At 41.0% G+C, this 14,400-nt stretch overlaps 1 protein-coding gene across 7 annotated transcripts in view; it reads right to left on the bottom strand.

Moving 5' to 3' along the window:
- UIMC1 (ubiquitin interaction motif containing 1) overlaps positions 1-14,400 on the bottom strand; it is a 115,824-nt gene that overhangs the window by 29,425 nt on the left and 71,999 nt on the right. For all 7 annotated transcript variants that reach the window (XM_008958133.6, XM_055113044.3, XM_003806848.7 and 4 more), the window contains one exon: positions 7,466-7,619. In XM_008958133.6, the coding sequence (XP_008956381.1) occupies positions 7,466-7,619 (154 nt within the window). The remainder of the gene's footprint in view (positions 1-7,465; positions 7,620-14,400) is intronic.

Genomic DNA, 14,400 nt, shown 5'->3' on the forward strand with positions numbered 1-14,400 from the left:
CAGGAGATATCCCCGAAGAGAAAGTCCACTCCTAGCAGTATCCTGACTCTAAGACACGCCCTCTATCTAGACTCAAAGTGTATATAGTTAATGCCTTCAGCTTCCCTAACTCTCCTATAATCTATTTCTCCCTAACTTATTCTTACCCCTTTGACTCTTATGCCTTGCCTTTCTTCTTTCCCTTAGTTCTACCCAACTAGTGGCTTATCTTTTATGTCTCATCATCACACAGAAACACAGACCTCAGAAAGACTACACAGACAGGAAAGCACAGTCAATAATAATAGCAGCCACCGTTTACTGCATACCTATTACATGCTAGTCGCAATGCCTGGTACTTTACAAAGTGTCTGTGATTCTCATGGCAATCCTCATACTAATTTTACAAATGAGGAACCTGATCCTGAAAGAGATAACTTGTCAAATATTAGCCAGTTAGGAAATATTACAGCTGAGCTGCCTAGTTCTAAAACTGACATTTCTTCTACTTTATCATAGTGCCAAAAACAAAATATTGACTCTATTTTCCCAGCTTCCACCCTTGTCCCACAACCCAATAATCTACTGTCCACATAGTAGCAACCAGAGTGGAGTGATCCTTTGCTTAAATATTATTCTTTGCTCAAGTCCCTCCAGTGGTTCCTCCCTTGCTCAAGGAAAAGCCAAAGTCCTTATTATGGCCTAAGAACCCTGTGCTCTGTCCATCTGCACTCCTCCCCCGTTACCTCTCTGGTTTCACTGTTTATCTCTCCCTTACTTACTCTAATCCAGCCACATTCAACCTGTTCACACCTCAGGGTTTTTGCATTTATTGTTCCTTCTACCTGTAGCACTCTCCCCACCTCACAATCTTCTTAGTTTATTCCCTCACTTACTCTAGGCCCCTGTTCAAATGTCATCTTCTCAAGGAGACCTTCCCTGATCACCTATTTTATATTGCTACCTCCTGAGACCTCAGTATTCCCTATTCCCCTCTCCCTCTGCTTTACTTTTTTCTCTGAAGTACTTATCACCACTTGAAATATTGTATATTTACTGTTTTCTTGTCTGCCTCCCACTACTAGAAAATAAGCTCCATGAGAACAGGGACTTATATTCTGTTAATTGTATATTCTGCTCACTGTATCTGTTATATAGTAGGTATACAATAAACATGTATTGAATGAGTAAATGGGGGCTTTTATTCTCCCTAGGTGTCTAACACAATTGGCCTTAGATACATTTTCCAGAAAGTAAATGCAAAGGCAATGTGCATTTGTTCTAGTCTAGATCAATGTAGTCAATCTTCTCCCCTCAAACATTACCTTTAAAGAGCATTCCCTCGGCCAGGTGCGGTGGCTCACGCCTGTAATCTCAGCACTTAGGGAGGCCGAGGTGGGCAGATCATGAGTCAGGAGATCGAGACCATCCTGGCTAACATGGTGAAACCCCATCTCTGCTAAAAATACAAAAAATTAGCTGAGCGTGGTAGCAGGCGCCTGTAGTCCCAGCTACTCGGGAGACTGAGACAGGAGAATGGCATGAACCTGGGAGGCAAAGCTTGCAGGAGCCGAGATCGTGCCACTGCACTCCAGCCTGGGCGACAGAGCAAGACTCTGTCTCAAAAAAAAAAAAAAAAGAAAAAAAGAAACAAAAGCATTCCCTCTAATTTTTCATAGTTCTGAATAGACAACGTCATTGAGCAAAAAACTGAGTAGACTGAGCCAACTTAACCAGTGCGCAGTATTATAATCAAAACTTACAGCAAAGTTAGTCAGACATATATTTAATGATATGCATAATTGTTATTGTGCTGCACGGTAAGTAGGCATAAATAGTAGACACTTTATGTAAATGATTCTAATTGCTATTTCTTTTACACAGCCAAACCAAGCACATCTAGGATCCGCTTCAGGGGAAGACAGGAAGGAGTGAAAAGCTAGATACTTAATACTGGGAGGTTAAGTCCTCTCTTATTCCACCCCTTAAGCATTGGGCTAATGGTCTCCCAGCTTGGCTTATGTGTCTTCAAGAAAAGTAACTTGCCAGGCATGGTGGCCTAGGCCTATAATCCCAGCACTTTGGGAGGCCAACGCAGGAGAATCACTTGAGCCCAGGAGTTCAAGACCAGCCTAAGCAGCATAAAAAGACTCCATCTCTACAAAAAATAAAAAATTAGCCAGGCGTGATGGCATGCACCTGTGGTCCCAGCTACTTGGGAGGCTGAGGCAGAAGGATCACTTGAGCCTGGGAGGTTGAGGCTGCAGTGAGCCATGATTCTACCACTGCCCTCCAGCCTGGGCTACAGAGTAAGACCTTGTCTCAAAAAAAAAAAAAAAAAAAAAAAAAAGGGAAAATTACTCCTTTCCTTCCACAGTAAAAAAAAAAAAAAAGGCTTCCTTTTACAAAAGATTTTAAAACTAGGTTGGGAGCCTGGCCTCTGTCTCCAGTCATATAAAGCTAAGAGGAACCAGCACAATCACTAACTTCTGTCTCTGGCAAAGAAGATGGGGCAGGCAAGCTGGTGGGGAAACCAAGTAAAGAGATCAAACATACTGAGTACCTATTGTACACCAAGTACACTAGCAGGTGCTCTGCATAATTCCTCTACTTCCCCAACCCACCTATACCCCCAAGCTCTGTTCCCAGGAAAGTAGAGAAACATGCAGAGAGTAGAATGGTTCCAGTGAGGGCACCCTGCTCCCTCTCATAGGGCCTGAAAAATCAACAGAGAGCTCTCTTAGGAAGATTAAGACGAAGCTATTGTTTAGTGGCCATTTCCCTTGCTTCTTATCTTATCTAAACCCATAGGAGGGGAAAGGGCCCTCTACCTTGCTATGGGTTTATCCAGACCTAACCAGCCTGCAAAGCCAAGGCTAAGCCCACTCTTTCTGGGATCTCATCCTTATTCACTGCAGCTCTCCTTTCTCCCACTGTCAGGGACATTTACTTGGGTACACAATTATTCACTTGTGTCATCTTTTAATTAATTTCTTGGGGAAATGCTTATTTCACCATTGATAATGCAAGCTCCTTGAAGAGAGAAATCTTAAAACTTCTTTAGTAAGCTTCATAAGGCCTAGCACCATTAAAAAAAAAAAAAAGTGCAATGCCAGGCAAGGTGGCTCAGGCCTGTAATCCCAACACTTTAGGAGGCCAAGGCATGATGCCTGCTTGAGCCCAGGAGTTCAAGACCAGCCTGGGCAACATGATGAGACCCTTTCTCTACAAAAGAAAATATAAAAAACTAGCCAGGCGGGGTGGTGTGTGCCCATAGTCCCAGCTACTCATGAGGCTGAGGTTGGAGAATCACTGGAGCCCAGGAGGCAGAGGTTGCAATGAGCCGTAATTGTATCACTGTAATCCAGCCTGGGTGACAGAGTGAGACCCTGTCTCAAAAAAAAAAAAGAAAAAAAAAGAAAAGCTCCAAAATATCTGGATGAATTAAAAGTAAATATGAAGTAATAGGTGATAGAAAAGAAGCAAACTTCTGGCTCTAGGTAGACACGTTGGCATTGAAAAGAAAGATGTAGTACAGTCATGTGCCACAAAAAGACATTTCAGCCAACAACGGACCATCTATATGATGGGGGTGCCATAAAATTATAATACCATATTTTTACTATACCTTGTCTGTGTTTATATGTGTTTAGATACACAAATACCATTGTGTTACAAGTGACTACAGTGTTCAGTACAGTAACACACTGTACAGGTTTGTAGCCCAAGATCAATAGGCCATACCTTATAGCCTAGGTGTGTAGTAGACTACACCATCAAGGTTTGTGTAAGTATACTCACTCTATGATGTTTGCACAACAAAATCACTTAATGACACATTTCTCAGAACACATCCCCATCACTGAGCAACACGTGACTATATTCTAAATTTGTCTTCTAAACTGGTTTTTATAACAAATTTCCCTATGAAAAAGAAAGTGTGACTGTCATTCAGGATATAGCAGACATCTTCACATGGAGGTCTGGGGTATTCGCATCAAAGCTATAAAGGCATATGATGCCAAGAATATAGGGACTTTCTATTGTATCAAAAAGCACATTTACATCATCATATCTGAAAGTCTGCGATATCCATAGTGTAAATCCAACTGAACAGCATTAGACGGGGTCACTGATCCTGGACACAGCAGAACAAGGAGAACCTGAAATGTCCTCCCTGAATGGATGATGATGATGATAAGACTCAGTCTACTTTGCCCACCTAAATGGCCTGGTTCTAGTGGCATAAGTCTGAAAATTGGTTTGAGAAAATTCAGGAACAAGCCTGAATCAATTTCAACCACAAGGATTTGGGGATGTGAGTTTGAGTTCTCTCACCACACTCCAGTAAGGAAGACCGGCTTAATAGCAATTATCTTATAATTAAACGATATCTGACAGTTATAAATGCCAAAGCTTCCTATTTTAGCACCAACTAGTGGAATTCAGTAAGGGAGATGTCAGTAGAAGCTATCCTATACTACTCCTTACTTGATCATTCTGACCTGAAGGAGGTCATCTATTCCTAGAGCTCAATGGGGCATTCAGTTTCTCAAACTCATTTATTTCTGGACCTTGATGTTGTGTTGAATAAGTCATTGACTCAGATACCCAATACCAGCTGTGTAAGTGCTTAGTAAGACAGACAAGATAGTCTCTTTCCTTTGAAATGCTCAGCCCCAGAATTCTTTTAGTCACTGGAACGCTCAGCTAAAAAAAAAACAATCAGACTAAAGAGCTTTGTCAAATTAAAACTGCATCTAGATTGCAGTCCTTCAGTGCTCTGCCACTAAAAGTGGTTGATAGCCAGATTTAGGTCCTCAACTTTCATTGTCTTTAGGGACTACAATGCTATGCATAGAGACCCTTAAAAAAAAATCTCTGACATAGTAATTTCACTACTGGGAATGGTAACAACAGCTAATAGTTCTTATGTATTTACTATGTGCTAGGTACCGTGTTAAGTACTTTCCTTAAAACACCTCATTTAACCTCACAAAAACTGAACAAGGTAATTATTATTATTTCACAGATGCATAAAGGGAAGCTTGGAAATTAGCACAGGGTCACACACTAGTAAGTCAGTAACAGAGGTGGGACTCAAGCTCAAACTGACTGGCCCTCCAGAGCCTACCTTACTGTCACCCTATATGGGAACATATCCTTGGGAACTAATCCCAAAATACAGCGACAATTTTAGGCTAAGAGGCTCAGTACCGTGTGATTATAACACAGTAACTTGAAGCATTTCAAATATGTAATAAGTAAATGACAGCAATCCAGGTTACCAAATATTATGTAGGCATTAGAAATATTTTTATAAATAACTTTGTGACATGATGAAATATTTACACTATAAACAGAAAAAGCAGAATATAAAATTTTACAGTCAGACCTCAACTACGTCAAAAATTTATCTGCACATGGAAAGAGCTAAATTTACTGCTAAATAAAAAAGACAAGTTGCAGAATAATATATAGAGAGAGCTATATATAGCATGGTCCCGTTTATGTAAATAGTGCCTAATTTTAAGTATTCAATAAATGTCAGCCATTATTATTACAATGAACATGTACTACTTTATAATCAGAAAAATCAACAAATTTATTAAATTAAGTGTTTATGTACTTCCTTATTTAATAACTAAAAAGTATATTACTTCAAGAAAAGTAAATAACATGTGCCTTGCCTCTCTGGCAATCTTAATTTAAAAAACACTTCACAATTATACAATGTCACATTTAAATACACCTAAGTTACAGGAATCAAGTAGCACTGAGAAGAACACTGCAACACTTCCAGTTACCTAGGTTTACATTCAGCATGTTAGACCACAGAGAGCTGTGCTGACACGACTATATTTAGAGTTTAAAATCATAAACAGGCCAAATCAGAGGTGGTATTTCAAGGGCTGTGATTAACAAGATTTTCTTGATCAATGTCTTATGCTGTCTGAAAACTAGGGATTTTGGTACAGACTTTTTTTTTTTTTGAGATGAAGTTTTACTCTTGTTGCCCAGGCTGGAGTGCAATGGCACGATCTCGGCTCATTGCAACCTCTGCCTCCCGGGTTCAAGCAATTCTCCTGACTCAGCCTCCTGAGTAGCTGGGATTACAGGAGCCCGGCACCACGCCTGGTTAATTTTTTGTATTTTTAGTAGAGACAGGGTTTCACCACGTTGACCAGGCTGGTCTCGAACTCCTGACCTCAGGTGACCCACCCGCCTCAGCGTCCCAAAGGGATTACAGGCATGAACCACCGCGCCCAGCCTCTGGTACACTCTTAAAGAGATAAACCAACAGCTCCTCGGTAACTCAGCAGAGATATGATATGTAGGACATGAATGTAAATTAGGGATATTTTTCAGCTGCTGTCTCTAGGTAGAATTTCTATTAAAACAAACTACAAAAAGAGGGAAAAAACCTACAAGGGGTTTATTTTGAATGAAAAATGGGCAACTCTAGAACTTAGTTCAAGTTCCACAGGAATCTCAATATTTGAATACATAAGTTGAAATGCAAGGTCCACTGCACTGCACTGATTTCTAGCCTACCTATGTAAAAGAATAAGTTAATACGTTAAAAGATGGGCCAGGTGCAGGATGGGCGTGGTGGCTTACACCTGTAATCCCAACACTTTGGGAGGCCGAGGCAGGTGGATCACAAGGTCAGGAGATGGAGACCATCATGGCTAATATGGTGAAACCCCATCTCTACTAAAAAAAAAATACAAAAATTAGCTGGGCATGGTGGCAGGCACCTGTAGTCCCAGCTACTGGGGAGGCTGAGGCAGGAGAATGGTGTGAACCCAGGAGGCGGAGCTTTCAGTGAGCCAAGATCGCACCACTGCACTCCAGCCTGGGCGACAGAGCAAGACTCCGTCTTAAAAAAAAAAAAAAAAAAAAAAAAAGGTTGGGCCAGGTGCAGTGGGTCACACCTGTAATCCCAGCACTTTGGGAGGCCAAGGCAGGAGGATCACTTGAGGCCATGAGTTCGAGAGCAGCCTGGCCAAAATGGCAAAACCCTGTCTCTACTGAAAAAAAGTACAAAAAAAATTAGCCAGGCACGGTGGCGCAAGCCTGTAGTCCCAGCTACTTGGGAGGCTAAGGCATGAGAATCGTTTGAACCTGGGAGGCGGAGGTTGCAGAAAGCCAAGATCGCGCCACTGCAATCCAGCATGGGTGACAGAGAGAGACTCTGGCTCAAAAAACAAACAAACAGAACAAACAAACAAACAAAAACATTAAAAAATGAAAGACTTTTCCCTTCCCCTTCTCCTGAGGCATGTGTAACAAGACAAAATACCTGCTAAAAGTAATGATGAACATAAAAGTACTAGAAAAATAACTAGATAGAAAAAACCCAAGACCAATAACAACTTTAACTTTGAAGAACAGCTATGTTTTTTCCCTGCATTGTAATGTATAGGATTATAAAACCACCACACAAAAAAGTAAGAGTTTGGCTGTCCTGGTGGGTCTTTACCTGTATCTTCCTCCATCAGACCATTGCAGTACATGGCATGTCGTTCAATCTTTGTGGGTGGAAAGTGTTGGTCACATAGCGGGCAGGATACCTGGTTACTGGATGAGAAGGTAGAAATAGCTATTTCCTTCTCAGCATCTTCCTTGTTACCAACCTGAAGAACATGACAAACAGCAATCATAACAGCTTTAGTTCATATCATTCCCTACAACGAACTGCAAGAGACTCCACCCCATATTTCACTTACTTTCAAAGAGACAACAACAGCTTATCAAATTCAGGAGTAAAGATTGAGAGATACTACTGACAGAGTCAATACTTATTCAGTGCCTTATACTGCCAACTATGTATTAAACACTCTACATGTATTACTCGTCTATATGTAAGTTTATATATTACTCGTTTATATGTAAGTATATTTATACTGACAACTATGTATTAAACACTATATGTGTTACTCATTTAATCTTACAAAGTTATTAGCACACTCCTTTTTTACACGTGAGAAAAGTACTTGTGTAAAACAGTAAAGCAATTTGCAAAGTCACAGAACAAGTAAGTGGGAGTGTTGAGATTCAAATGAAGGACTAGAATCTGCCTCAAAAACTTGAGGGCACTGATCTCTACCACATTGTAAGGCACAATCCTCACTGCATCAGTGTGCTGTGCCTGCTGGGTTTCACGTTTTGCATATCAACAGCACCTTAAGGACACATTTTCAATTTCACAAAAGGACTGTTATTACTGTAAGTGACTTTAAGACATAAGGAGTTAGAAAACAAAAGAGCTCTAAGCCAAAAACAGCACAACTAGGATTTAAGTTAAGAACATAAGTCTATACTTAGACCCATAAGACCTAAGACCTGTGTTTTATTTGTGACTTTCTGGATTGAAAGAGGAAACTAAGATCTACATACTTAAGAAGCACCAAATAATTCATTAGTTAAAATAATCAATTCTGCCAAAGCCACTCTTAAACCTATCTCTTATTCCTCTGTTTTGTAGTCATCATTTCTCCTACAGTTGCTGGTATCTCTTAAAGGCAGTTTTATTTTACCTACACAGGTTGATCAGAGCCAAGAACTCTGCAGTGATTAATTCAACAGTGTGTGTGAGCACTGCAGCACTACTGCCTAACACTTGCTTCAAAGGACAGCATGTCCTATCCAATCAATGTGAAAACATCCTGCATAGCTACTACTTACATTTAAAGCAAGGGACACCCGGGCTGTCATTACACCTTACTACATGAGGAAAACAAATAAAATATCTTCTGATACAAGAACAAAACACGACCAAAACTTCAATGCATAGAAAATTTGACTTCTGAGTCAACTGGGTCTTTTGGGGCAAGAGGTTGGGGCTATCTCTAAAACCTAATGCTTATAAGTGTGATCCAGCAGAGATGAAAACAGGCCATCTAAATACCAAGTCAAACTGCCAGAAAATGTCCTGTTTTCAACACCACCTGCCTTTTATTAAAAGACATACTCTAAAGGCGTAAAACCTAAAAGATGAGAAAGGAACTAACAGTGGTTGAGTTCTTACACTATGCAGGCTCCACCAGTCGTTTTCCATATCCATCCCTCTCAACAAGCCACTGGACAGAAGTATCACTAGTTCTGCTATTACAGAAGGGGAAACTGAGGCTTGGAAAAGCAAAGTAACTTGCTGGTCACAAAGTTACTAAGTGAACAAACCCAGGCCCACTTGGCATCAAAACCTTCAGTAATTCCATTCTATCATGTTGTGGCAGAAATAAAAAGCCTCCTTCCCATTCCACCTTGTTGCTGGAAGTGGATCCTGCAAGGAATTAAGAAACTATCAGGTTCTATTTATTCTTCTTCTCTACAAGGTGGGGAAAGTCAAGTGGGTCTGGAAGTTCTAGGTGCTATGTTTTCCAAATTTAATCACTAAGCTTCTCACAAATCCAGGTTCCTCTGTTCATAAATCTTAAAACGAAAAGTTGTAAAGCTTAAAAATTGCAAAGCTGGCCAGGCACAGTGGCTCACATCTGTAATCTCAGCACTTTGGAGGCCAAGGCATGTAGGGAGACTCCCTGAAACTATTGCTATGGAATTAAAGATGAAATGCTCCTGATTATTGTAAATACAAAATTGCACACAGGATCGTGTAAAGACAATGCCAGGTTGGACTGCTAAAACGAGTCAACAGCACATGATGTGCTTCCCCCTGTAGAGAGCCTATGAATGGACGTGCAGTCAGGGAGGTTTCACATCACCAAGATTCCTATCCCAGAAAAACAGATGTTCATAGCTCTGGGAATGGAATGCGACCCTTGTGGGGAGCCTATAAACGGATGCATGGGTGGGTGCCTGTCCATATTGATAAGATAGGGCTATCAACGCCCTCATCTTGCCACGGCTCTGATAGGCCTCTTTAGGGTTAAGGCATACTCCCTTCTGAGAATTTCTGGTCTAACCAGTTGTCTAGCTTCACATCCTGTTTCCATGGATTGTTTGTAACCAGCTTTTGTTGCAATTGTTACTGCTGATTAATATCTTGCTAATCATAGGTTATGGAAAGATTGTGTTTCTGTTTTAAGGCTCTGTTAGAAATTACTGAGGCACATACTATATTGTAAATTCTTATCTCTGTATACTGTACTTCTACATAGAAATGTACTGTACTTCTACATACAAATGTTATGTTAAAGAATTACTTCATCCCCATGTGACCATCTCACCTCATAATCAAATGGCCCTAAATCCCTCACTAACCTACCCCCGCCCTCACTAAACTTAATAAATGCTGGTATATCCAGTGCATTGTTGGCACCGCAGGACCAGAAGGCAGTGACCCGCCCCGGACCCAGCTTTCACTATCTTGTGTGTGTTTATTATTTCTCAACCTGCCGATCTGCCTAGAAACAAAGAAAGAGCCCCGATGCATTGCGGGCTGCTGGCCAGATCCCGCAATAAAGGCAGGCAGATCACAGGAGGCCAGGAGTTCAAAACCACCCTGACCAACATAGCGAAACCCCATCTCTACTGAAAATACAAAAATTAGCTGGGCGTGGTGGCACGCACCTATAATCCCAGCTATTCAGGAGGCTGAGGCAGGAGAATCGCTTAAACCTGGGAGGCGGAGGCTGCAGTGAGCCGAGATCGCGCCACTGCACTCCAGCCTGGGTGACAGAGCAAAACTCTGCCTCCAAAAAAAGAAAGAAAGAAAAGAAAACAAAAGAAAAATCACCAGGTGCGATGGCTCACGCTTATAATCCCAGCACTTTGGGAGGCCAAGCCGAATGGATCACTTGAGGTCAAGAGTTTGAGACCAGCCTGGCTAATGTGGCAAAACCCTGTCTCTACTGAAAATACAAAAATTAGCCAGGGGTGGTGGCGCATGTCTGTAGTCCCAGCTACTTAGGTGGTTGAGGCAGGATAATCGCTTGAACCCAAGAGGCGGAGGTTTCAGTGAGCCAAGATCCTACCACTGCACTCCAGCCTAGGCAACAGAGGGAGACCCGGCCTCAAAAAAGAAAAGACAAATAGCAAAGCCGTTTGAGCAGAAGGATGGCAGTGGGGTAAAGGGGATCAATATACCCTAAAATTTGCAAGTAGTCTTTAATTACTTAAAGTTGGTGGTGAATGGGCAGTTACTTGGCCTTCTAAAGTTCACTAAGCACAGAAATGTTACATGACGCAAATGTGTCACTGGTGCCCACACTGAGCACTATACTCCTTTGTATTCACCACAGCTCTATACAATGCAGAGAATGTACCTTTAACTATTAATGTATTCAACAGGGAGTAGTCAATTGTCTTATTATGAATATAAGCCCACTTCCAACCACTGTTCATAGGCAACCCTGAAGGTTTCTGAACATTTTTATGTTAAAATAAGGTATTTTTTCCCAGCATCATTTAAAAAGTCTATTTAAGTATTAACTACCAGGGAAGAACCTCAAGGGGGAAAAAGGCAAGCAAAGCAGCTTTTATTAGGACCATGCAGTCAGGGATTTCTTTGCAGAGTTGCTTCTACTTCTCTTATATATATATATATATATATATATTTTTTTTTTTTAAGTTCTAGGGTACATGTGCACAACGTGCTGGTTTGTTACATATGTATACATGTGCCATGTTGGTGTGCTGCACCCATTAACTCATCATTTACATTAGGTGTATCTCCTAATGCTATCCCTCCCCGCTCCCCTTCTACTTCTTTTAAAATATTATACAACTATTTTTCGGCCAGGCACGGTGGCTCACGCCTGTAATCCCAGCACTTTGGGAGGCCAAGGTGGGTGAATCATGAGGTCAGGAGATGGAGACCATCCTGGCTAACATGGTGAAACCCCGTCTCTACTAAAAACACAAAAAATTAGCCAGGCGTGGTGGTGGGCGCCTGTAATCCCAGCTACTCGGGAGGCTGAGGCAGGAGAATGACGTGAACCCAGGAGGTGGAGCTTGCAGAGCCGAGATTGCGCCACTGCACTCCAGCCTAGGCAACAGGGTGAGACTCCGTCTCAAAAAAAAAAAAAAAATTATACAACTATTTTTCAAAAGAGGTACTTAGATACTGAATCTCGACATCTTAAAGGTTGTTGGTCCTTAACTTCAGACTTCAAAAAAAAAAAAATACACCTCACTTCAAGAGAAATGAACCCAGTGAAAACAAAAGCATGTCCTGCAAATCACTAAACTCTCCATCCCTCCCCCACCCAATTATGTGTAGCTTAGAAACCTCCTTGTTCTGGATCTTCCCCTTCTCACCACATGACTCTTAACATAGTTTACTGAAAAACTTAACTGACTAAACTACCTCTGGAGGACTCTGAATAACTTCTATTAGCTCTTCTGAGAACAGGATATTTATCTAAGACTCCAAACTAAGGGAAACTCTCAGGCAAGATATTCAGAAACACTATTTCCAAAGAAAGTTGACTATTGTCAGAAATCAAGAGGGACTACATACAGTTATGCCATGGGTACTTCCAAATACCTCAAACACTATTGAGCAATTCTCTGTCATTAGTAAACTAATAAACAGTAATATATTACAAAGCAGTAAAATAATATGACTTTCTACATGATACTTCTACTTGTGACAAATCTCTGCCACGTGTTTTATATTCTTTATCTAATTTCACCTGCAAACCAACAGAGTATAATAGGTATTTCTGCCTCCATTTTACATATGAAGAACTGAAATTCAGAAAAGCATTTCTCTTCTGTGCTTCCTTAATGCCCTAGGAATCCATCATTACCTTTGTCAGACCACATTATAATTATCTGTTTATATGTCTGTCTCCTCCCTTACCAGAACCCTCTGAGTGCAGGGACTGTTTTTCTTATTTATCTTTGTATCCCAAGAGTCTAAAACAATGACTGGCACAAAGTATACAAACTATAAATAGCTGCCTAGTGAATGAATAAAGTGATTAATTTGCACAACATTCAAAACATGGTGGAGCTGGGATTTAAAGCCATGTCTTCTAATTGCAATGCTCGAGCTCCTTGTACTACACCATACCACCTTCCAGTAAACAAGAAATTTTAGGACAAATGACCTACACAGATCCCAATGGCAAGAGTCCGCACCCTTTATACTATCTTTGTGCACATAAAATGTTCCATTCTGTCTAATAAGTGACTTGTAACTAGTACATGATTTAAAATCTACAGTATATCTAACTTCTTTTAATGGAAACTTTTTTTTTAATATTTTCCTACTATATTTATTTATGTAGTCATTCTTTTAATGTGTAATCTTGGTCTAGTAGTTAAAACTCCAGTTTTCCCCTTTTTTAAAAATTTTTTTATTTATTTATTTTTTTAAATTTTATTATTATTATACTTTAAGTTTTAGGGTACATGTGCACAATGTGCAGGTTTGTTACATATGTATACATGTGCCATGTTGGTGTGCTGCACCCTTTTAATGGAAACTTCTAAGACTGTTTAGAGACATCCACAGATATCAGCAAACAGCAACACCAAAAAGAGGACATTCAATGTTAGAAAGGCTATTATGATTCCATCTATTTGATATATAGTAGCACAGACATGTACACCATAAATTCTAAACAGGGTTCATGCTCTTTGACCCAAACAAAGAACAGTCTCGTCTGCAGTCATGGATGGGTATGAAATCAGCCTTAACTAAGGGCTTCTTCTGTATGTTAGGATGACTATGGTAATAATATTCTATTCCCTCATTCCCATTTAGAAGATTCTGTTTCTTCCTGAGAAAACAATCCAGAGGCCATTTTGACATTATGGAGCAGGATCTGTCGTCAGTCACTCTGCAGCAGGGAGTGTCATCATCTTTCCTACCACCACTGGCATTAGGGAATCTTGGTCAATTGTGACAGATCAGGTTCCAGAGAACCAGGTAGTGTGCATGATTCATGAAGGCAGAATATTTACCCAGTTACCTGCAGCGCAGAGACCAGGGAGAGGATCTAACTTCTATTGTAAAAACTGTTTTTTAAAAATCCCAGGCCGGGCACGGTGGCTCACGCCTGTAATCCCAGCACTTTGGGAGGCCTAGTGGATCACCTGAGGTCAGGAGTTTGAGAGCAGCCTGGCCATCATGGTAAAATCCCATCTCTACTAAAATACAAAAATTAGCTGGGCATGGTGGCGGGCACCTGTAATCCTAGTTACTCGGGAGGCTGAGGCATGAGAATCACTAAAACCCCGGGAGGTGGAGATTGCAGTGAGCCGAGATCGCACCACTGCACTCCAGCCTGGCAGACAAGAGCAAGACTTTGCCTTGAGGAGAAAAAAAACGAAATTCCAGAATATAAAAAGGAACCTTTCATTTTTTTTTTTTTTTTGAGACGGAGTCTTGCTCTGTTGCCAGGCTGGAGTGCAGTGGCGCGATCTCGGCTCACTGCAACCTCCAACTCCCAGGTTCAAGCCATTCTCCTGCCTCAGCCTCCCAAATAGCTGAGACTACAGATG

The sequence above is a fragment of the Pan paniscus genome, chromosome 4 (genome assembly GCF_029289425.2).
Source record: "Pan paniscus chromosome 4, NHGRI_mPanPan1-v2.0_pri, whole genome shotgun sequence".
NCBI classification, from domain to species: Eukaryota; Metazoa; Chordata; class Mammalia; order Primates; family Hominidae; genus Pan; species Pan paniscus.